This window comes from Mesoplodon densirostris, chromosome 18 (assembly GCF_025265405.1).
Source record: "Mesoplodon densirostris isolate mMesDen1 chromosome 18, mMesDen1 primary haplotype, whole genome shotgun sequence".
NCBI lineage: Eukaryota > Metazoa > Chordata > Mammalia > Artiodactyla > Ziphiidae > Mesoplodon > Mesoplodon densirostris.
This window is the reverse complement of record NC_082678.1, coordinates 64,277,931-64,303,386: the sequence shown is the minus strand read 5'-3', so window position 1 is coordinate 64,303,386 and position 25,456 is coordinate 64,277,931. Positions and strand designations below refer to the sequence as shown.

General features: G+C 36.8%; 1 protein-coding gene across 1 annotated transcript; it reads left to right on the top strand.

The window, feature by feature from the left end:
- The first annotated feature begins 434 nt into the window (after positions 1–434).
- KIF2B (kinesin family member 2B) lies at positions 435–2,488 on the top strand. Its single transcript, XM_060081921.1, is given in 4 exon segments — positions 435–1,499; positions 1,501–1,636; positions 1,639–2,013; positions 2,016–2,488. Coding segments are annotated over 4 exon segments (2,049 nt in total).
- The last annotated feature ends 22,968 nt before the right edge of the window (positions 2,489–25,456 follow it).

The window sequence follows — 25,456 nt, the reverse complement described above, 5'->3', positions numbered from 1 at the left end:
AGTTTAAGGTAGCATTCACTGGTTCTCAAACTAAAAGCACTTAGCTTTGAGATTGCCGGTCAAGACTGCAGGGGAGAATGGATATTTCTGAAGCTTAGGCACAAGTGACCGTGGAACACACACCCCGTTTCCAACTCTTATCCCTATGTTCTCTGTGCAGAGAGCAATTTCTCTATTCCAGCTGCTTCTGCACCTAACACCTAGCATCACGAACAACGTGAATTTTTTCCCACCACCTCTCGTCCAGAGGCCCTAGGCTCTGCCGCCTCTTTTCCCCAGTGCTTTGTGATGAGTGGCCCCAGGCCAAGCCCTAGTGCTCACAAACCCGGAGTGCACTCAGTGCTCTGGGCACTTCAGTCTGGCTTGGGCTCAGGTCCTGCTGCTCCAACCTCAAGGGACCCTGGAAGCGAGCCCTGACACCTCCATCACTCACCATGGCCGGCCAGTTATGCCTCCCTGTCTCCCCGCGCCTCTCTTCCATGAAGCCCTTGAAGCCGCACTTCGGAAACATCCAAGTGGGTATCTGTGTGGCGATACAGCACAGCGATGGGCGGATCCACCTCGTGGTGGTTACACAGATCAAAACACAAAACGCTTGGGTCATGGTAGAATGGGTCGTAAAAGGAGTCAAAAAAGGCAAAAAGATTGATCTAGATACAATATTCCTGCTGATTCCAGGGCTGGCGTCTGCTGAGCACCCCACGCCACCCAGGGTTTTGCCCTCCTTGTCTCTAGCGCCCTCTTCGGCCATCGGGAACCAGCGGACGGCCATGCGGTGGATTGCGATGATCCCCCAGAAAAATGAAACGCCCTCAGGGGACAGTCCGGATGTGAGAATTCCCAGCAGTCTTTGCCTGATGAAGCAGAAAAAGTCTCCCTGCCTACGGAAAATTGAGAAGCTGCAAAAGCAGCGAGAGAAGCGCAGACGGCTGCAGCTGGAGATCGGACCTCAGCGCGCCCTGGCTGTCAACACGGGAAACCCCAACTACGTGATTCAGAGCATGATCCAGGAATGCCTCAGGCACCTGGACTGAAGCCAGTTGTCGGGCCCGGAGACACTGGAGGACCACCGCATCTGCATCTGCGTGAGGAAGTGGCCTCTCAACCAGCGGGAGACCACCATGAAGGACCTGGATATTATCACCATCCCCTTGGACGAAGTGGTCATGGTGCACGAGTCCAAACAAAAGGTGGACCTTACTCACTACCTGGAGAACCATTCCTTCTGCTTCGACCACGCCTTTGACGACACCGCCTCCAACGAGTTGGTGTACCAGTTCACAGCCCAACCACTGGTTGAGTCCATCTTCCACAAGGGCATGGCTACCTGCTTTGCCTATGTGCAGACGGGCAGTGGGAAAACGGACACCATGGGTAGAGCCTTTTCAGGAAGGGACCAAGATTGTTCTAAATGCAGTTATGCCATGGTGGCACAGGATGTCTTCCTCCTGCTCAAAACTTCTGCTTATGAGAAACTGGACCTCAAAGTCTGTGGTACATTTTTTTGAGATTTATAGGGGAAAGGTGTATGACTTGTTGAACTGGAAGAAGACGCTGCAAGTCCTTGAGGATGGCAGTCAGAAAATCCAGGTGGTCGGGCTGCAGGAACAAGAGGTGTGCTGTGTGGAGGACATGCTGACCTTGTGGAACTTGGGAACAGCTGCCGGACTTCAGGACAGACATCAGTCAATGCCCACTCTTCCAGGAGCCACGCAGTGTTCCAGATCATTTTAAAGTCTCGACGGAAACTACATGGTAAGTTTTCTCTTGTTGACTTAGCTGGGAATGAGAGGGGAGCAGATACTGCCAACGCCAACTGGAAAAGACAGCTGGAAGGAGCAGAGACTAATAAGAGTCTCCTCACACTCAAAGAATGCATCCGGGCTTTGGGTCAGAACAAGTCTCATACCCCATTCAGAGCCAGCAAGCTCACACAGGCGCTCCGGGACTCCTTTATAGGCCAGAACTCCTCCACTTGCATGATTGCTACTATCTCTCCAGGGATGGCCTCTTGCGAAACACCCTCAACACTTTAAGATATACCAATAGAGTAAAAGAAATAACTCTAGATTTAAGGCCTCACCATCGTTGTCTTTATCCCGCTGAATGTAAGGTGACAAGGATGTTGGAAAATCACATGAGAAATTCAGAAATGTCCCTTCAAGGGAAGGAATTTATTAAAATACCTTGTACACAGAGTGAGGAGGAGGAAGAGACTAAAGAAATCAAAGCACTCTCCTCTCCATTAATGGAGGATACAACAATCTCTTGGAAGGACTCAAGCCAACGGCCAGGGAATAACATCCAGGAGACAGCTGATGGGGTAAACTGTGATGTTGATTTTTGCATTGCCTAGTTATTTTCCATTTTGGAGCAGAAAATAGGTTTTCTGACTGAGATTCAAAGGAAACTGAAATTATTACGAGCTGACTTTCAAAAGAAGAGCAAGCATAGTGAAGCCAATGGTGAGAGATCAGACCTGAAATGATGGATACAGTGCTGCAGTTCCCTAAGTCTCTTATAAAGGAAAGTTGCCTAAATTATCTAGATATAAAGATCCTCCTGGAAAGTTTAAAACCTCTTAAAATATGTTTTCCAGAACTGTGCTCTTTCTTCTCCCTTTGTATTTCTGTAATTTGTTTTTATTCTGTAGGACAGTGGTTCTCAACTTTGGAACTATTTTACCTCCTAGGGACATTTGGCAATGTCTGGAAACATTTTCATTTGTCAGAATTGTGTGTGCGGGGAGTGGTGATACTGGCATGTAGTGGGTAGAGGGCCAGCAATGATGTTAAACATCCTACAATATACAGAATAGCCTCCTACAACAACTAATTATCTGGTTGAAAATATCAATAGTACTGAGGTTGAGAAACACTGCTTTAGAAGAACCTAGCTGTGATGAAACCAGATTCCCTAAATTTGTGGCTAAGAAGGAAAACTATTGCAGTCCCTTTAGGACTAGAGTTGGAACACACCAAGGGGTGCTCAGTTGAGTAAATGTAATGATACCCACTCATGAGTCTTTTTCTGCTGCATTTGTGTGTACATTCAAATGGTTTCTAAGTTCTAGACATACTGGGGAGGTGAGAGTGGAGAAGGGAAAGGTTTTATTTAAGAGACTTTGTATGAGAGCCTAGAATTGAGAAGGATTTTATTTTTAATCTTTGAGTTAAAATTGCAAAGCACTGTGCTTCCTGAGAGTGATAAAGTGTGTATGTTGCAAAAGCATTGCGTTGCTAACTATGGTGTCTTTAAGCTTTTTTTTTCTTCTTCTTCTCACTCTCTTTACCAAATAAAATGAAATATCTGAGGAAGAATCTGCACACAGAATGTATGTCTCACTTCTCTATGGCTCTCCTTTCTCCAAAATGAGCCCTGTTGACTTTAGTAGGCCTGAACATCAATCTTGGGCTCCTATGAGCCTGTGTCCTTATGAGACTGCACAATATTTACTTGGCTACTGCTTTGTTTGGGCTTACTTTTCACACTCAGAAATAAGTAAGTGCCCCAACAGAAGTGCAGTGAATGTAATGACCATCTAAATGTAGTTGTTTTCTCTAAGAACTTTTTCTTTAAATACCTTTGCTTTTTAGTATATTCAAAGTTGTGCATCCATCACCACAATTAATTTTAAAACATTTTATTACCCCCAAAAGAAACTCTGAACCCCCTAGGCATCATCCTTTAATTCCCCCACTCCCCAGCCCTAGGCAATGCATTCTATCTCTATAGCTCTCTGACTCTTTAAGTCCTGACTTCCTTTTGTTTTTTGACCCTTCCCTAAACTGTTGTAGTTGGGTGTTTATTTAACTTTGCGGTGCCCTTAATAAGATAGCTTGCTACTCTATTTTGATGATTTGTTAATATAAATAACATAAACAATGATTTATGCATTTTATACATGACTTTGTAGAAAAACTACATATTAGTAACATTTCTTATAATAAATTCTAATCAATCTCAACGAAATTAAGGAGAATTTTATTCTATGTTAAGCTTAGCAAGTAAGAAAGAGCAGCATATCAACATAGTTAATTAATGGTACCCATTGCTGGAAAGTGGATACAAAAACTACAGGATAATATTGAATGTATCATTTGCCATATATATATATATATAGATATACAGATATAGATATAGATATAGATATATACACACACACACATATATATATACACACACATATATATATACACACACACATATACTCACACAAGTGTGTATATATATATATATATATACACACATATATATGTTATTAGTGGCTTTTTATCTAGTTTTCGCTTATCTGTTACGTATTTGGAAATTGGGCACAAATGGTAAGTTCTGAGAGAAATTCACAGGTAGATTTTCTTAACTCTTCCATTGGAAAGGCTGTATAAACAAACTTATTTATGTTTGTGTACATGTACATACATATATACACACAGTTTTACAAGTATAGTTATATATATTTTCCCAAGGATTTTTACATCTGCAAAACACAATTTTAAATCTGTCTTTTAGTAAAAAAAAAAAAAAAAAAAAAAAACTTGCTTGCTAACTAGTCTTAGCATAATTGTTTCTGTTGAGTTGACATTCTTCCTTAAGAAGTGCACCATTTTATTTCCACTGACAATTAATTTTTTTCTGAGAATATACATGGTACTTGAAATGATCTCAAAACACATAGCATAAAATTTAATAGGAACATTAGAAAAGAAGATCTTATATAAATGAAAAAACTCAGAAAGTAAATTAATTGGGGTCCACTAAAAGAGAATTGCTAACAGTTCACACAGATGCCCTGAAGTTAAAAAGGAGGACTGTAAATTAATGCTTTAATAAGATTGTTCAGAAAATGTCAGAGCATCAAAAGTGAGAAATGTAAATACTTTCAGTTCTTTGGAAACATTCATTTGCACACAAAAAGTTGACATGCTGGGGCTTCCCTGGTGGCGCAGTGGTTGAGAGTCCGCCTGCCGATGCAGGGGACACGGGTTCGTGCCCCGATCCCGGAAGATCCCACATGCCGCGGAGCGGCTGGGCCCGCGAGCCATGGCCGCGGAGCCTGTGTGTCCGGAGCCTGTGCTCCGCAACGGGAGAGGCCACAGCAGTGAGAGGCCCGCGTACAGCAAAAAAAAAAAAAAAAAAAAAAAAAAAAAGTTGACATGCTAATTACAAGCTATGCTTATCTAGTAATTAAAGTAGCTTTTCTTGTTTGTCCATTCTTGTAGTGGACAAACTTATTTTGAATTGCTGCATGAACTTGCACTTAATAAAACTGTTTTTAAAATACATAATAATTAAATATATAATTTCAAATTCTCCTTTGCACAATTAATCTGTGATGGTAAGGTTTTACACTATTATTCTATTGATTTTCTCAGTAAAGTTATTTTTAACAGTCTACATAATAAAACAGTATGAGAGTCCTAGATAAATATTTATGTGCTGGTTAAATGAATGAATGAATGATTTTTCCTTTTCAATTTGATTACTGATTTAAAATATATTCTAATAGAAGAAACATTTTCTAACATGTGTTGCTACTAAAAAAATGTAAAATTGTTATTCAAAGTGTAGAATATTATCCTCAGAACAAACCAGTCATTTATGAATATTTTCTGCAAATCTTTCTATTCTCCAAAAGAGCAACTGCTGATAGAAAATCTTAACAAGGCTTTTTTTCTGAAATGTTTTTTTTTCCATATTTAAGGCATTTCCTTTCTAACCTTAAATAAAAGTAATCTCAGAAATTAAAAAGAAGGCAATGGCTTATAGAAGATATTGAACCAAATCAGTAATTGAATATAAAAATTGGACAGACCCAGGCAGCCTTCTGTACCTGTGTGTTTGATGTGATACTGAACATGTCAAAGCTAGAATACAAGGGCTTAAATGGCAACAGAAGAAATGAATGAAATAATCAGGGTAGGAAAATGGGAGAAGACATCAAAGCAACAATTACAGAGGGTTTTACCCTGAAATAATTAATTGAAAATAAAAGTTACAACATGGAACCAGTTAATATAGCATGTTGCAGTTTAGGTTTGTCATGAGGTTTGTGAGGACAAGAAAGAGAAGACTACTTTGGGCCACATGAGCAAATATAAACTGTTAATCTTATACAACTATCTAGACACAGTTCTAAATGCCAAGATTGGAACCAAGTGAGCTAAGTAAGTAACAATGCAGATTTAGGGTCAGATATTTTTTGCTTGTTCAAAGCTTTGCCACCTCATAGCTATGTGACTTCAAACAAGTAATTTGACTGTCTGCATCCTTCATTATTTTCAAATATGTTAAAAAAACAAAAGCCTAAAGAATACAACACTAATCATACAGAGTGATTTTGGAGAATCAGCATAAAATTTTTCAATAAAATAAGATTTTATTGATAATATTCTATGTACTAGATGCTAAAGACAGAAAAATGCATATATAACTGTCCCTGCCTTTAAGGAGCTTTTCATTTAAATGAGGAGATAAAGCCTTGTACAACTGAGAAGTATATTAAAAAATGTGCTATCCTATATAAAAAGTGCTATAGGAATATAGTAGTTGATAGTTAAGTTAGCCAAAAGGGCAGGGGAAATCTTCACAAAATGATTCATCCCTAAGTCTCGAATGAGAAAGGAGAAACCTGGTAGACCTAAAATGAAAGGATGGGACATTCAAAGCAGTAAATATGCTGTATACTTTGCTGAATAATATGCTGGTGTAATAAAAAGAAAATCAGCCAGAAGCCAGCTCAACATCATCTTTTTCAATAAAATGTAGGCTCCTTGAGGGCACGGACAACTTCTAATTTAGTTTATATCATTAACATCTCCCAGGATCCCTGATGCTTTGTATGTACTCAACACTCACGTGCAGATATTTCTATTTTTCCATCAATTTCACCTAGCTAGAATAGGAGGAAAGTACAGCTATCTTTGTTTAAAATATATATTTTGAGAAATCACTCTGTCCAATGGCAGAAAGTAAAATTTTTGTGTGAGCAGTCGTCACAAGTGAATGCCTGGTTTTCAGCATTTGTTGGGCTGGCAAACAGTTGTTCTAGGGAAGGGGTCATCTCTTCACTCTGGCACCTACCTGGCCTCATCTTTCCAACCTGACATCTAGAAAGAAACTCCATGGCACATCTGCTAATACTATTCATTTTTCTTAGCCACAGGGCTCCCCTAGGTCCTTTGGCATTACTGTCACATCTCTGTTACCCTCAGCCTTACAGGAAAATACTTGACTCTTAGCTGCCACCTACCAGAGACCTGCCCTGAGGCTCTGTAGGTTTGGATTCAGCCATTACTTGGCCACATGCAGCTGTCTCTATACTTTTAGAGGAGTTGTCACAATCTAGGAATCCAACCAGCAATCTGAACATAGGTTACCTCGCTCCTTGAGTGCTTAAATCATTGCAGGGTTTTACCACTACTCTTTAGGAAATGGCTTAAAGGGAAGAGGACACAGGTCATGCCTGTATCTCTCTTGTTTCCTCCTATTCAATAGCCCTTGGGATCTTATTTGGGCAGGCAGGCAGGAAAAACTCTGTTGTTACAGAATTTACTTTATGCTTTAGAAAACCAAAAACTTGCCCTCTTGCACTTCTAAAATCCTTTTCTTGCAAGACCATGTCTTTTATTGCCAGTTCCAAAAGTCTATTTAATACTTAAAAATAGTATTTTGACCCATTTCTTTTCTCCTGAATTTCTATGTTAATAACCCTCTCCTCAAATGTGTGATCCCATAATTTCCTAACTGCTAGGGTAGGGACTGAGAGCACACGAAAATGTATTTGAAGGGTGAGGGCCTTGAAGGAGAAGTTGTAGATACATCAGTCAATTACTCAGTATATTCCCACACATGCCCTTTCCCTAACTAATGAACTAAAGGACTAAAGGACTGAGGGAAGAGACAATAACACTTCCAGTGATTCCTGTGTCCCCAGCACCTGAAACAGTACCCAGTACATAGGGGAAATTATTATTTGTTGAATAACAATTGTACAGAAGGTAGCTCAAATGTTCCCCACCAATATAACTGTTCAGAAAAGCATTCAGAGAAAAGGGTCAGAGGCAGAAATCTGAGAACATAAATATTTAAGGGACAGGATAGTGGAAAATTGTAAGAGAAGAAAAATAAGAAGAGGTCGGAAAGGTAGAAGAAAAACCAGGTGAAAAAAAGTGGTACAGAAAGCGTGGGAAGAGAGAAATTAAAGGAGAAAGAGTACATTACCATATTAAAAAAAAAAAAAAGAAGGCTTCCCTGGTGGTGCAGTGGCCAAGAGTCTGCCTGCTAATGCAGGGGACACGGGTTCGAGCCCTGGTCTGGGAGGATCCCACATGCCATGGAGCAACTAGGTCCATGAGCCACAACTACTGAGCCTGCGCGTCTGGAGCCTGTGCTCCGCAAACAAGAGAGGCCGCGTTAGTGAGAGGCCCATGCACCACGATGAAGAGTGGCCCCCGCTTGCCACAACTAGAGAAAGACATCACACAGAAACAAAGACCCAACAGAGTAAAAATAAATAAATTAATAAATAAAATTCTACCCCCAACACCTTTAAAAAGAAAAAGCAGTGATTGAATAGAATAAGGACTTAAGAGCAGGTTGGTGGTTTTTGACAATTTGTGGGTCATTAATAGCATTTGCGAGATCACCTTGAGTAAAATGGATGTTCCAGAAGTCATTTTGCAATGGGTTGAGGAGTTAGAGAGCAGCCTGGATAATTAGTGTGAAAGTGTGAAAGTGCTTCATAAATCCTAAACCAATTTACAAATGCAATTAGGATATGCAGCTTGCTAGATTTAAGGTCTGGTTGTTGCCCATTCACCAAACTTTCTGAATTCTTTTTTCTTTTCTTTTTTTTTTTTTTTTTGGCATCAGGCACACACTTCCTAGGACTTTGGCAGAATATGTTATAATCTATGGAAAACTTAAGGAAACATATGTTAAATTTTAACAGTTTTCTTGTACCTTAAACTAATTTTTTTCTATAATATTCCTCAGGTGTAAAAAAAAACAAAAAAAACCACTATCATTAAACAATCTCCAAACACTCCTTACTCTTCCTTCCAAGTCATCTTCCTGTTGCCAGCTGCTTAGCAACTTCACCTTAGCTTCTTGAAAACTTCTGATTTGTTTACACAAAATTGATATAAATTTGAATATGGCCTTGACTCCATCCATGAAATTTGGATCAGAGTCCATCACTTCTCCATCCCTGACAATTGGGTCCAATTGCATTACTTTCAATATCTCTTCTTACTTGGCTTCTCTATCCCTAATTTCCATTTTGTATAGATTCCCTGTCAATCAAGTTAGCTTATTAGACATTACATGGACTTAAAACACAATTAATCATACTCTGGGAGGTTTCTTTCTTGACCTGAGACCATACTCCTCAAATAACCTTATTCTAACTCTCCTTGTAATGACACCTAATTGTCAAAACTTTAATATAAAGGCATAAAGTGAGCAGCTTTAAATTAGCTATATGTAAAACGGTTCAGAAAGTAATGGATTTAATGTATTAATGTTTTTTGTTTTTTAGAGAAAACACAACCAGATATTAATATTTTAAAGACGCTGCTACTGTTTGAGATTTTTCTACCAGAACCCTGTAACTTATCTGTTCAGCACAAGGATTGTTTATGGAAAAAAATAATCAAATTAAATAATTCTATAGTTATTTTTATTGGCCAAACAGTGACATCTATTGTTCAATGTTATATCAAATGGAATTTAAAAATCAGAAGCAATGTTATCTTTTTTAGATGATTAGCTACAAAATAATAACTTTCTTAAATTTACTGTTTTAAAATGGTGGTATCTAGAAATTTATATTTAATTTAAAATCAAATCCAGCTGATTATTTAGGAGTTCCAACATTTTTTTTTTTTTTTTTTTTTGCCGTATGTGGGCCTCTCACTGTTGTGGCCTCTCCCGTTGCGGAGCACAGGCTCCGGACGCGCAGGCCCAGCGGCCATGGCTCACGGGCCCAGCCGCTCCGCGGCATATGGGATCCTCCCAGACCGGCACGAACCCGTATCCCCTGCATCGACAGGCGGACTCTCAACCACTGCGCCACCAGGGAGGCCCCTAGGAGTTCCAACATTTAATCACTATTCAAAAGATCCAGGATCTGTCTAGTTGCTAAAAACAGGGAGAGAGATATAAGACAATAAAAATATGGAATACAATTCTTAAAGTTGCCTGCATTGTCCAATAGATGTGTTTTTCTCCCCACAAATCACTCAGATACACACTATTGAAATCTGTGAAAGCCCAAGCTGAATTCTGAATTCAAGGCATGTTTCTGTTCTCATGTTTCATCTGTTGTCAACGAAATCTATATATTTAGAAAGGTTGTTTACCATCTTAGCTACAGTTTATTCTCTATAAAAGTATGGGGCTTTACCTGAAGGTGATCAGTTTCCTTCTAGCTCTTACTTGTCTCTAAGGTGTCATTCACCACCATTTGATTAAGCAAAATTTTTAAAAGTGAGTCTCTATCTAAACAAGTCTCTTTCTAAAGGTAGTCATAAAAATTGAGATGATTTAGGGAAGAAAAGAGTTTAATTTTGTGAAGAAACGTTTATTAGATATATTTTTTAAAATAATTGGCCAATTCAATGAAAATGATTATACTTTTGATCATGTGTTAGTACAACATTAATAATAAGCTCAGTTATCATCAACCTATAACAAAAGAAAAAAAAACCCAAAATATGGCCCTTTAAAGGAACCTGAACATGACACTATAAGCATTTTCCAGTGTATGGTATAACAGATAATGTTCCAAAACACTAGAAACCAAAATCCTAATGTGACTTCAAAGAGCTTCTGAGCAGTGAATCAATATAGATTGTGAGATGTTCTGTTCACCTGAAGCCTTAAGGGTTGCTAATGGAGAAGGAAAAATCAGATGCTGCTCAGTGTTACCTGGAGTCCTGGCCCTTGAAAGCAGTATTTTCTTCTACCATCATCTATTGTAATTTTAATAAATTTCTAAAATAATAAAAATCATCAAACTGATAATCATCTTGGGGAAAAAGCATCCTTTGAAAATGTGAGACTCACAAAGTGTAATATTAGAGAATAACAATAAAACAAGCTTTTATTTAGTCCCTTACTCTCTCTTTAAATTAAAATAGAAACCTATACATTCATTTTTTCTTAAATATTTTGAGTTTGTATAACATTAAAGCACTCAGTTGAGTGTGATTGTTTCTTTCTGCTCACATGCAAATATGAAAGTATATGCCATGGCTACTATTTCCTGCTCTGAGGTCATGTAGAGGAAACATCTCACAGTCTCATGACATCTCCTCACCCTCTGCTGAGGCATTTGACCAGGGAAATACTATAAATCCTATAAAACAGAAGAGAGGGAGACTCAACATCCAAGTAGTCAAGTCCCCATTGACATGCCCATGTGTGTAAAGAGCATTTAAGGCCAGAAGTTGGGCAGCACAGATCTATCTGAAGCACAGGGTACATGTAGTTTCTGTTTTCACATCCTGCTATCTCCAAATATCTCCTTGTCCCCTATTTTAAAAATTTACCATTCACAGACAACCCTCAGAATGGTACAAAATATTTTCAAATGAAGCAACTGACAAGGGATTACTCTCCAAAATATACAAACAGCTCATGCAGCTCAATATCAACCCAATCAACCCAATTACATAATGGGCAGAAGAAGACCTAAACAGATGTTTCTCTAAAGAAGACATACAGATGGTCAAGAGGCACATGAAAAGATGCTCAACATAACTAATTATTAGAGAAATGCAAATCAAAACTACAATGAGGTATTACCTCACACTGGTCAGAATGGCCACCATCAAAAAAAAAATCTACAAACAATAAATACTGGAGAGGGTGTGAAGAAAAGGTAACCCTTTTACACTGTTGGTGGGAATGTAAATTGGTACAGCCACTATGGAGAATAGTAGGGAGCTTCCTTAAAAAAACTAAAAATAAAACTACCATATGTCCCAGTAATCCCACCACTGGGTATATACCCTGAGAAAGCCATGATTCTAAAATATACATGCACCCCAATGTACATTGCAGCACTATTTACAATAACCAGGACATAGAAGCAAGCTAAATATCCATCAACAGAGGAATGGATAAAGAAGATGTGGTACATATATACAATAGAATATTACTCAGCCATAAAAAAGAACAAAATTGTGTCATTTGCAGAGACGTGGATGGACCTAGAGACTGTCATACAGAGTGAAATAAGTCAGAAAGAGAAAAACAAATATTATATATTAACACACATGTGGAATCTGGAAAATGGTACAGACGAACCTATTTGCAAAGCTGAAAGAGAGACACAGATGTAGAGAACAAACTTTTGGACACCAAATGGGTAAGGGGATGGGATGAATTGGGAGATTGGGATCGACTTAGATACACTGCTATGTATAAAATAGATAACTAATGAGAACCTACTCTATAGTACAGGGAACTCTACTCAGTGCTCTGTGGTGACCTAAATGGGAAGAAAATCCAAAAAAGGGGGGATATATGCATACATATAGCTGATTCACTTCACTGTACAGCAGAAACTAACACAACATTGTAAAGTAACTATACATCAATTAAAAAATAAAAAAAATTACCATTCACTTTATGATTGACCATCATAACAATCAAATTAACAGAATAGTTGCAGAATGTTTAGTTTAGGATTAATGTGTCTCTTTTTAGCCAACTTAAATTCACGTCTACCGGAGAACTGAAAATTTGGTTCTCAGATTTTGTCAATGAAAGAAGATTCTAACTTTGAGGATAGTTAAATATTGTAATGAAACACAGTTAATGCCATAAGACAATAGCAAGATTTTCATAGGAAGACAATATTGGGTATGTAGAATACATGATCAAAATTATAGAATGCATCTATTTGGCAGACCTGGTGCAGTTACTGTCTACTGCCAAGGTTTCCACTACCAATGCAAAAAGAAAATGTCCACGCACTTCCTGTTTGTCTGATTGGGCAGCCAAGATTGGATAGGAGACTACAGAGAAAAACATGGTAATACGAGGAAAAATACGGAGAGAGAATTTTTGCAACTCAGAAATAACCTTGTAAACAGTGAAGATCCTGTTTTACTCCAAACAAGAATCCAAAATTTGAGTTAAAAATTAGAGCGAAAAGAAAAGCATACGGACTTCCCTGGTGGTCCAGTGGTTAAGAATCCACCTTCCAATGCAGGGGACATGGGTTCGATCCTTGGTCTGGGAACAAAGATCACACATGCCATGGGGCATTTAAGCCCATGTGCCACAACTACTGAGCCTACACATCACAACTAGAGAGAAGACCATACACTGCAGCCAAGACCCCACACATCACAATGAAAGATCCCATGTGCAGCAACTAAGACTAAATGCAACCCAAAAGAAATAAACAAACCAATAAATAGATGAATAAGTAAATTAAAAAAAAGCATAATGCCATGTTATTCCTTATTATTGTCACAGGGTCAAATAAAACTGGTTACAGAAGCAATGTAGCTGTAATCAAAACATCACTTTTTTTTGTTTGTTTGTTTTTAATGCTTAAGGTATGAAAGAATTTGCACATACAAAGGCAGGACCTCAAGCAGATATATCTTAACTGAGACTCCAGAAAACTAGGGAAACAAATATTGAACTGATTTTTTTTGGGGGGGGAATTTTATTTACTTTTTTATACAGTAGGTTCCTATTAGTCATCAATGTTATACACATCAGTGTATACATGTCAATCCCAATCACCCAATTTAACACACCACCATCCCCAGCACCCCGTGGCTTTCCCCCCTTTGTGTCCATATGTCTGTTCTCTACATCTGTGTCTCAAATTCTACCCTGCAAACCGAGTCATCTGTACCAGTTATCTAGGTTCCTCATACATGCATTAATACACAATATTTGTTTTTCTCTTTCTGACTTACATCACTCTGTATTACAATCTCTAGATCCATCCATGTCTCAACAAATGACCCAATTTCATTCCTTTTTATGGCTGAGTAATATTCCATTGATATATATATATATATATATATATATCATACCATATATATATATCATACCATATCATTCATATATATATATATATATATATATATATATATATATATATATATATATATATATATATATATATATATATATACCACATCTTCCTTATCCACTCGCCTGTCAATGTGCATTTAGGTTGCTTCCATGACCTGGCTGTTGTAAATAGTGCTGCAATGAACATTGGGGTGCATGTGCCTTTTGGAAAAACGTTTTTTTCTGGGTATATGCCCAGTAGTGGGATTGCTGAGTCATATGGTAGTTCTATTTTTAGTTTTTTTAAGGAACCTCCATACTCTTCTCCATAGTGGCTATATCAATTTACATTCCCACCAACAGTGCAAGAGGGCTCCCTTTTCTCCATAACCTCTCCAGCATTTGTTGCTTGTATATTTTCTGATAATGCCATTCTAACTGGTGTGAGTTGACACCTCATTGTAGATTTGATTTTCATTTCTCTAATAATTACTGATATTGAGCAGCTTTTCATGTGCTTCCTAGCCATCTGTATGTCTTCTTGGGATAAATGTCTATTTAGGTCTTCTGCCCAATTTTGGATTGGATTGTTTGTTACTTAATATTCAGCTGCCTGAGCTGTTTATATATTTTGGAGATTAATCCTTTGTCCGTTGATTCATTTGCAATTATTTTCTCCCATTCTAAGGGCAGTCTTTTCATCATCTTTATGGTTTCCTTTGCTGTGCAAAAGCTTTGATGTTTCTTTGGGTCCCATTTGTTTGTTTTTGTTTTCACTTCCATAACTCTAGGAGGTGGATCAAAAAAGTTCTTGTGGTAATTTATGTCAAAGAGTGTTCTTCCTATGTTTTCCTCTAAGAGTTTAATAGTATCTGGTCTTACATTTAGGTCTCTAATCCATTTTGTGTTTTTTTTTTTTTTTGTACATGGTGTTAGGGAGTGTTCTAATTTCATTATTTTACATGTAGCTGTCCAGTTTTCCCAGCACCAATTATTGAAGAGTCTGTCTTTTCTCCATTGTATATCCTTGCCTCCTTTGTCATAGATTAGTTGACCATTGGTGCATGGGCTTATCTCTGGGATTTCTATCTTGTTCCATTGATCTATGTTTCTGTTTTTGTGTCAGTATCATATTGTCCTGATTACTGTAGCTTTGTAGTGTAGTCTGAAGTCAGGGAGTCTGATTCTTCCAGCTCTGTTTTTTTCCCTCAAAACTGCTTTAGCTATTTGGGATCTCTTCTGTCTCCATACAAATTTTAAGATTTTTTGTTTTAGTTGTGTAAAAAATGCCATTGGTAATTTAATAGGGATTGCATTGAATTTGTAGATTGCTTTGGGTAGTATAGTCATTTTCACAATATTGATTCTTCCAATCCAAGAACATGGTATATCTCTCCATCTGTTGGTATCATATTTAATTTATTTCATCAGTGTCTTATAGTTTTCTGCATACAGGTATTTTTTCTCCCTAGGTAGGTTTATTCCTATGTATTTTATTCTTTTTGTTGCAATGGTAAACAGGAGTGTTTCCTTAATTTCTCTTTCAGACGTTTTGTCATTAGTGTATAGAAATGCAAGATATTTTGGTGCATTAATTTTGTATCCTGCAACTTTACCAAATCAATTGATCATCTCTAGTAGATTTCTGGTGGCATTATTAGGAATCTCTATGTATATCATCATGTCATCTGCAAAGAGTGGCAGTTTTACTTCTTCTTTTCCAATGTGTTTTTCTTTTATTTCTTTTTCTTCTCTGATTACCGTGACTATGACTTACAACACTGTGTTGAATAATAGTGGTGAGAGTGGACATCCTTGTCTTGTTCCTGATCTTAGAGGAAATGCTTTCAGTTTTTCACCATTGAGAATGATGTTTGCTGTGGTTTTGTCAGTATGGCCTTTATTATGTTGAGGTAGGTTCCCTCTATACTCACTTTCTGGAGAGTATTTATCATAAATCAGTGTTGAATTTCCTCAGAAGCTTTCTCAGCATCTATGGAGATGATCATATGTTTCTTCTCCCTCAATTTGTTAATATGGTGTATCACATTGATTGATATGCATATATTGAAAAATCCTTGAATTCCTGGGATAAATCCCACTTGATCATCTTGTATGATCCTTTTAATGTGTTGTTGGATTCTGTTTGCTAGTATATTGTTGAGGATTTTTGCATTTATATTCATCAATGATATTGGTCTGTAATTTTCTTTTTTTGTAGTATGTTTGTCTGGTTTGGGTATCAGTGTGATGGTGGCCTCATAGAATGAGTTTGGGAGTCTTCCTTCCTCTGCAATTTTGTGGATGAGTTTGAGAAGGATGGGTGTTAGCTCTTCTCTAAACGTTTGATAGAATTCACCTGTGAAGCCATCTGGTCCTGGACTTTAGTTTGTTGGAAGATTTTTAACCACAGTTTCAATTTCATTACTTGTGATCGGTCTATTCATATTTTCTATTTCTTCCTGGTTCAGTCTTGGGAGGTTATACCTTTCTAAGAATTTGTCCATTTCTTCCAGGTTGTCCATTTTATTGGCATAGAGTTGCTTGTAGTAGTCTCTTAGGATGCTTTGAATTTCTGTGGTGTCTGTTGTAACTACTCCTTTTTCATTTCTAATTTTCTTGATTTGAGTCCTCTCCCTGTTTTTCTTGAGGAGTCTGGCTAATGGTTTATCAATTTTGTTTATCTCCTCAAAGAACCAACTTTTAGTTTTATTGATCTTTGCTATTGTTTTCTTTGTTTCTATTTCATTTATTTCTGATCTGATCTTTATCTTTTCTTTCCTTCTGCTAACTTTGGGTTTTGTTTGTTCTTCTTTCTCTAGTTCCTTAGGTGTAAGATTATATTGTTTACTTGAGATTTTTCTTGTTTCTTGATGTAGGCTTGTACAGCTATATACTTCCCTCTTAGAACTGCTTTTGCCTCATCCCATAGGTTTGGATCATCGTGTTTTCATTGTCATTTGTCTCTAGGTATTGTTTGATTCCCTCTTTGATTTCTTATTTGATTTCTTAGTTATTTAGTATCATATTGTTTAGCCTCCATGTGTTTGTGCTTTTTACGTTTTTTTCCCTGTAATTCATTTCTAATCTCTTAGTGTTGTGGTCAGAAAAGATACTTGATATAATTTCAATTTTCTTAAATTTCTTGAGGCTTAATTTGTGACCCAAGATGTGATCTATCCTGGAGAATGTTCCATGATCAGTTGAGAAGAAAGTATAATCTGCTGTTTTTGGATGAAATGTCCTACAAATATCAATTAAATCTATCTCGTCTATTGTGTCATTTAAAGCTTCTGTTTCCTTATTTATTTTCATTTTGGATGATCTGTCCATTGGTGTAAGTGAGGTGTTAAAGTCCCTCACTATTATTGGGTTACTGTTGATTTCCTCTTACAGCTGTTAGCAGTTGCCTTATGTATTGAGGTGTTCCTATGTTGGGTGCATATATATTTATAATTGTTATATCTTCTTCATGGATTGATCCCTTGATCATTATGTATTGTGCTTCCTTGTCTCTTGTAACCTTCTTTATTTTAAGGTCTATTTTATCTGATATGAGTATTGCTACTCCAGCTTTCTTTTGATTTCCATTTGCATGGAATATCTTTTTCCATCCCCTCACTTTCGGTCTGTATGTGTCCCTAGGTCAGAAGTAGGTCTCTTGTAGACAGCATATATATGGGTTTTGTTTTTGTATTCATTCAGCAAGCCTGTGTCTTTTGGTTGGAGCATTTAATCCATTCACGTATAAGGTAATTATCAATATGTATGTTCCTATTACCATTTTCTTAATTGTTTTGGGTTTGTTTTTGTAGGTCCTTTTCTTCTCTTGTGTTTCGCACTTAGACAAGTTCCTTTAGCATTTGTTGTAGAGCTGGTTTGGTGATGCTGAATTCTCTTACCTTTTGCGTGCATGTAAAGATTTTCATTTCCCCATCAAATCTGAATGAGATCCTTGCCGGGTAGAGTAATCTTGGTTGTAGGTTCTTCTCTTTCATCACTTTAAGTATATCATGCTACTCCCTTCTGGCTTGTAGAGTTTCTGCTGATAAATCAGCTGTTAACCTTATGAGAGTTCCCTTGTATATTATTTGTCATTTTTCCTTTGCTGCTTTCAATAATATTTCTTTGTCTTAATTTTTTGCCTATTGGATTACTATGTGTCTCAGTGTGTTTCTCCTTGGGTTTATCCTGTATGAGACTCACTGCACTTCCTGGATTTGGGTGGCTATTTCCTTTCCCATGTTAGGGAATTTTCAACTATAATCTCTTCAAATAGTTTCTCATGTCTTTTCTCTCTCCTCCTTCTGGTACCCCTATAATGTGAATGTTGTGGCATTTAATGTTGTCCCAGATGTCTCTTAGGCTGTCTTCATTTCTTTTCATTCTTTTTTCTTTTCTTTCTTTTTTTTTTTTTTTGTGGTATGCGGGCCTCTCACTCTTGTGGCCTCTCCCGTTGTGGAGCACAGGCTCCAGACGCACAGGCTCAGCGGCCATGGCTCACGGGCCTAGCCACTCCACGGCATGTGGGATCCTCCCGGACTGGGGCACGAACCCGTGTCCCCTGCATTGGCAGGCGGACTCTCAACAACTGCGCCACCAGGGAAGCCCCATTCTTTTTTCTTTATGCTGTTCCACAGCAGTGAATTCCACCATTCTGTTTTCCAGGCCACTTATCCGTTGTTCTGCTTCTGTTATTCTGCATTTGATTGCTTCTGGTGTAGTTTTCGTTTCACTTATTTTATTGTTCATCTCTGTTTGTTTGTTCTTTAATTCTTCAAGGCCTTTGTTAAACATTTCTTTCATCTCCTCGATCTTTGCCTCCATTCTTTTTCCAAGGTCCTTGATCATCTTTACTATCATTATTCTGAATTCTTTTTCTGGAAGGTTGCCTGTCTCCACTTCAGTTAGTTGTTTTTCTGTGGTTTTATCTTGTTCCTTTATCTGGTACATAGCCCTCTGCCTTTTCATCTTGTTTTTCTGTGAATGTGTTTTTTTTTTTCTTTTTTCCCATAGGCTGCAGGATTGTAGTTCTTCTTACTTCTACTGTCTGCCCTCTGGTGGATGAGGCTATCTAAGAGGCTTGTGTAAAACACCACTTCTTGACTTCTACTGAGGTTTTGACTTTCTCATTATGTAAAATATATGGATAGATTGTTCTCATAATACTTTCTATTAAATTAATTATTTCAATATTTTTTGGGCATGGGAAAAGATTGTGATTTTGCCTTGAAAATTCAACCAGAATTTTTAAGAATAGCATTTTATAATATTATTTTAACATTGCATTTCATATATCACATTATATCTTACACTAGTACTAAGAGATTCCTTTGTAATTGTTTTAGTCAGACTTCCCCAGAATCAGATCTTGAGATGAGATTTTGTATACAACATATAAAGTAAGGAAAACATCCCAAGGAAGTGAAAGAAGCTGAGCAATGTTGCAATATCTGGAAAAAAAAAGAAAAGTTAGAGGGTAGCTTTAATGTCACCTGCACAGGCATTGTAGAGTATAAGTTATGCCTCAGAATTCTACTAACTTGAGGAAAAGGATCTGAACTTCCTTATGCCCGCTACCTCTGACAATGACTAGGCATCTTCAAGGGGAATGTAATTTTCCAGGTAACTGTCTCCTCACCATTTGTGGGCAAGATACATTTCAGTAGCCCAAGTGAAGTCTTTTGCTCACTGCTATAAGCTAAAGCACACAGAAGCTGAGAGTGGGGAGGGGGCCTTCAAAACAGTATTTAAAAAATTAAGCCAAAGATATATGAGTTGAGCACAAACATTGTACACCACAGTCAGGTTTTACTGTCATGCTAAAAGATTAGAAAACAGTAGTTCAGAAAAGAAATATGATTTACATACAGACATCCACAGGTAAATGTGTGAAACTGATGATGCAAGACCCTGGCTGTAAATCCTATGTTTCTCTTGCTGTTCCCCTCTTCCTCGTGTTTCATCATGTTACGATAGTGTTATTTATTTTCATAATTAACATATAACCTTATAATAAAAAAGACCTGATATTTTATAACATGCTACACATTTCTGATTATTTTGAATATTTTATTTTTCTTCATGTTTGTAGTTTTATATCCAGTTAAACCAGAGGTCATAAGCATAGGGTTCTGGCAGATAATATAAATCAGTGAATCAGAACAGACGAGAAAGCCAGTAAAGAACTGAAACTCTTTGGAAAGTTGCTGCCTGTGTAAAGGAGGAAGCCACTTCTCTGACCCAGATTATTGTTGCCACAGGGGAATAAAGATCCAGTGTTGCTAGAATTTCCGCTTTTCATGCTCAGCCAGAAATCAGGATGTTTCACCTACAGTCTCCTAATCTCTAAATTCTAGTAACTGACCAACCCTTCAGTCATCTCTATTTCTTTTCCAGTGGGAGCCAATTTTGTACAAGTTACAAAATTCATACTCCTGTTACACTTGAAGTGCCATTTTATTCCTTTGGTATATGCCAGCAGGGTTGGTACAGCTTAAAGTATGTACTCATCTAGTCATTCAAATTAAAACAATTTTGAACTATGATGCTGGCCAAACCAAACTTTAAAAGAATAGGATTTAATTTGTGTGTCTTGAGTTTAGGATCTCTAAATTAAACTAATGTTTCCATGAACTGTAAATGTTGTTCAATTCAATCACAAGTAATAGTTTCTTTTAAAGCAAATGAGGGGATTTTTGTGTTTTTTTTTTTTTTGCGTTTTGAATGTTGGCATGTACTCAAAATGAGTGGAAGGTTTCAAAATTCTTTAATGTTGTTCTAAATTCTGTCAAAGTGGGTCCACTCTGATGAAAGCAGTAACTTGCAACCTCATGACACCCAAAGTTCCCATTAACAATAGTTCTAACACTACCTCTATTATCCTGGAATAAAATTCTTAGGGTACTATCACATAGCAACACATGTAAGTTATAATATAATCAGTATAAAGCCTTAACTCTAACATACAGGAGAGAGAAGAGAAAACTAACTTATAGTTAAATAATATGTATTCTTTTTTATTGAATTAGAGTTGATTTACAATATTTTTTAGTTTCAGGTGTATGGCATAGTGATTCAGTAGTTTTGCAGATTATACTCCATTATAAACTATTACAAGATAAAGGATATAATTCCCTGTGCTGTAGAGTATAGCCTTGTTGCTGATCTATTTTATATATAGTAGTATATATCTGTTAACTCCATACCCCTAATTAGGCCCTCCCCCTTTTCCCTCTCTCTTTTGGTAACCACAAGTTTGTTTTCTATATTATGGCTCTGTTTCTGTTTTGCATATACATTCATTTGTATTATTTTTTTGGTAAGTGATATCATACAGTATTTGTCTTTGTCAGACTTATTTCTCTAAGCATAATATTCTCTGAGTCCATTCACATTGTTGCAAATGGCATATTTCATTATTTTTTATGGTTGAGTAATATTCCATTGTGTGTATATATACACACAATTATATATATATATATATATATACTAAATTATAGTTAAATAATATGTATTATATATATATATTTATATATATATATATATCTTCTTAAGCCAAGTATCTGTTGATGGGCACTTTGGGTTGCTTATATGTCTCAGCTATTGTAAATAGTGCTGCTATGAACATTGGGGTGCATATATCTTTTCAAATTAATGTTTTCATTTTTCCAGATACATACCCAAGGGTGGAATTGTTGCATCATATGGTAGTCTTACTTTTAGTTTTTTGAGGAATCTCCATACTGTTTTCCACAGTGACTGTACCAATTAACATCCCACCAACCATATACCAGGGTTCCCTTTTCTCCACATACTCTCCAACATTTGTCATTTGTAGACTTTTTGATGATAGCTATTCTGATAGGTGTGAGGTGATATCTCGTTGTTGTTTTGATTTACATTTCTCTAATAATTAGCAATGTTGACCATCTTTTCATGTACCTGTTAGCCATTTGTATGTCTTCTTGGGAGGAATGCCTATTCAGGTCTTTGCTCATTTTTTATTAGATTGTTTGTTTTTTTTGATATTGAGTTGTATGAAATGTTTGTATATTTTGGATATTAACTCTCCATTGGTCTCATCATTTGTAATTATTTTCTTCCATTGCATATATTGTCTTTTCATCTTCTCAATGCTTTCCTTTGTTGTGCAAAAGCTTTTAAGTTTAATTACATCCCATTTGTTTATTTCTGCTTCTATTTATTTTGCCTTAGGAGACTGATCCAAGAAAATATTGCTAAGATTTAAGTAAAGGAGTTTTCTGCCTATGTTCTTTTCTAGGAATTTTATGGTTTCAGGTCTTACACTTAGGTCTTTATACCATTTTGAGTTTATTTTTTTATATGGTGTGGGGAAACGTTCTAATCTCATTGTTTTACCTGTGGTTGTCCAGTTTTCCCAGCACCACTTGTTGAGAGACTGTTTTTCTCCATTGTATAGCCTTGCCTCTTTTGTCATAGATTAATTGACAATAGGTATGTGGGGTTTTTTCTGGGCTCTCTACTCTGTTCCATTGATCTATCTGTCTGTTTTTGTGCCAATACCATGTTGTTTTGATTACTGTAGCTTTGTAGTATTAGTCCGAAGTCTGGGAGGGTTATACTTCCAGCTTTATTCATTTTTTTCTCAAGATTGATTTGACAATTCAGGGTTTTTGTGTTGTCATAGAAATTTTAGAATTATTGGTTCTAGTTCTGTGAAAAATGTCATGGATATTTTGATAGGGATTGCACTAAGTCTGTAGATTGCTTTAGGTAGTATGGCCATTTTAACAATATTAATTCTTTCAATCAAAAAGCACTTGATATTTTTCCACTTGTTTGTTTGTTTGTTTGTTTTGAGGTATGTGGACCACTCACTGTTGTGGCCTCTCCTGTTGTGGAACACAGGCTCTGGATGTGCAGGCTCAGCGGTCATGGCTCATGGGCCCAGCCACTCCATAGCATGTGGGATCCTCTCAGACTGGAACAAGAACCCGTGTCCCCTGCTTCGGCAGGTGGACTCTCAACCACTGCACCACCAGGGAAGCCCTCCATTTCTTTGTATCATCTTCAATTTCCTTCCTCAATATTTTAGTTTTCAGAGTATAGGTTTTTCACCTCCTTGATTAAATTTATTGCTAGGTATTTTATTTTTTGATGCAATTTTAAATGGAATTATTTTTTACTTTCTCTTTCTGATATTTCATTATTAGTGTACATAAGTGCAACAGATTCTGTATATTAATATTATTTTCTGCAACCTTGTTGAATTTATCTATTAGTTCTAATTGTTTCTGTGTTGAGACTTTAGAATTCTCTATATATTGTGTTATGTCATCTGCAAATAGTAACAGTTTTACCTCTTCCCTTCCAATTTGAATAACTTTATTTATTTTCCTTATCTGATTGCTGTGACCAGGACTTCTAATACTATGTTACATAGAAGTAGCAAGAGTGACCATCACTGTATTGTTCCTGAATTTAGCAGGAAGACTATCAGCTTTTTATCAATGAGTATTAAGTTGGCTGTGGATTTGTCATAAAAGGCCTTTATTATGTTGAGATATGTTCATTCTATAGCCACTATGATGATATTTTTTTATCATGAATGGATGTTGAAATTTTTCAAATGCTGTTTCTGCATCTACTGAAATGATCATGTGATTTTTATACTTACTTTTGTTAATGTGATGTATCATATTGATTAATTTGTGAATGTTGTAACATCCTTGTGACCCTGAAATAAATCCAGCTTGACCATGGTTCATGATCCTTTTTATGTACTGTTAATTTCAGTTTGCTAGTATTTTATTGAGGATTTTTGCATCTATATTTATCAAAGATATTGGTCTATATTTTATTTTTTGTAGTGCCCTTTTCTGGTTTTGATATCAGGATAATGATGGACTGTAGAATAAATTTAGATGTACTCCCTCCACTTTAATTTCTTTGGAATAGTTTGAGAAAGATAGGTATTTGTTTTTCTTTATATGTTTGGTAGAATTCCCCTGTGAAAACATCTGGTACTGGGCTTTTGTTTGCTGGGAGTATTTGCATTATGAATTCAATTTCATTTCTAGTGATCAATCTCTTCAAATTGTCTGTACCTTGTTGACTCAGTCTAGGCAGACTGTATGTTTCTAGAAATGCATCTATTTCTTCTAGGTTGTCCAATTTGTTATCATATAACTGCTCATGGTATTCCCTTTTCATTTTTTGTATCTCTATAGTATCAGTTATATTTCTCCTCTTTCATTTCTCATTTTGCTTATTTAGGTCCCTTCTCTTCTTAGAAAACAGCTCTTGGTTTCACTGATCTTTTCTGTTGTTTCTTTTCTCTTTATTTTATTTATTCCTCTCTGATCTTTATTATTTCCTTCCTTCTGCTGACTTCAAGTTTTGTTTGTTCTTCTTTTTCTAATCATTTTAGGTAGTAGGTTAGGTTGTTTATTTGAGATTTTTCTTGTTTCTTGAGGAAGGCCTGTATTACTATGAAATTCTCTCTTAGAACTTCATTGGCTGGTTCTCATACATTTTGGAAACTTGTGTTTCCATTTTCATTTGCCTCAAGATATTTCTGATTTCCTCTTTGATTTCATTGTTGACCCATTTTTTTTTTTTTTTTTTTTTTGCGGTATGCGGGCCTCTCACTGTTGTGGCTTCCCCCGCTGCGGAGCACAGGCTCCGGACACGCAGGCTCCGGACGCGCAGGCCCAGCGGCCATGGCTCACAGGCCCAGCCGCTCCGCGGCATATGGGATCCTCCCAGACCGGGGCACGAACCCGTATCCCCTGCATCGGCAGGCGGACTCTCAACCACTTGCGCCACCAGGGAGGCCCAACCCATTTTTTTTTTTAGTAGCATATGGTTTAGTCTCCAAACATTTGCTCTTTTCACAGTTTTCTTTTTGTTGTTGATTTCTAGTTTCATACCATCGTGGTCAGAAAAACGCTTGATATAATTTCTATTCTCTTAAATTTGTTGAGGCTTGTTTTGTGGCCTTGTTTGTGATCTATCCTGGAGGACGTTTCATGTGCACTGGAAAAGAATGTGTACTCTGCTGGATTTGTATGTAATGTCCTGTAGATATCAACTATGTCCAACTGGTATATTGTCATTTAAGACTACTGTTGCCTTATTGATTTTCTGTTTTGTTGATCTGTCCATTGCTATCAGTTTGGTATTAAACTCTCCTACTACTATTGTATTATTATTGATATCTCCCTTTATATCTGTTAGTATTTGCTTTATATATTTATGTGCTCCTGTATATGTTAAGGAGTGTAATATCCTCTTCTGGTATTGATCCCTTTATCATTATATATTGCTCTTCTTTGTCTTTTGTTTTGGCCTTTGTTTCAAAGTCTGTTTTGTCTGATATAATTATTGCTACTCTCACTTTTTTTCTTTTCCATTTGAATGACAT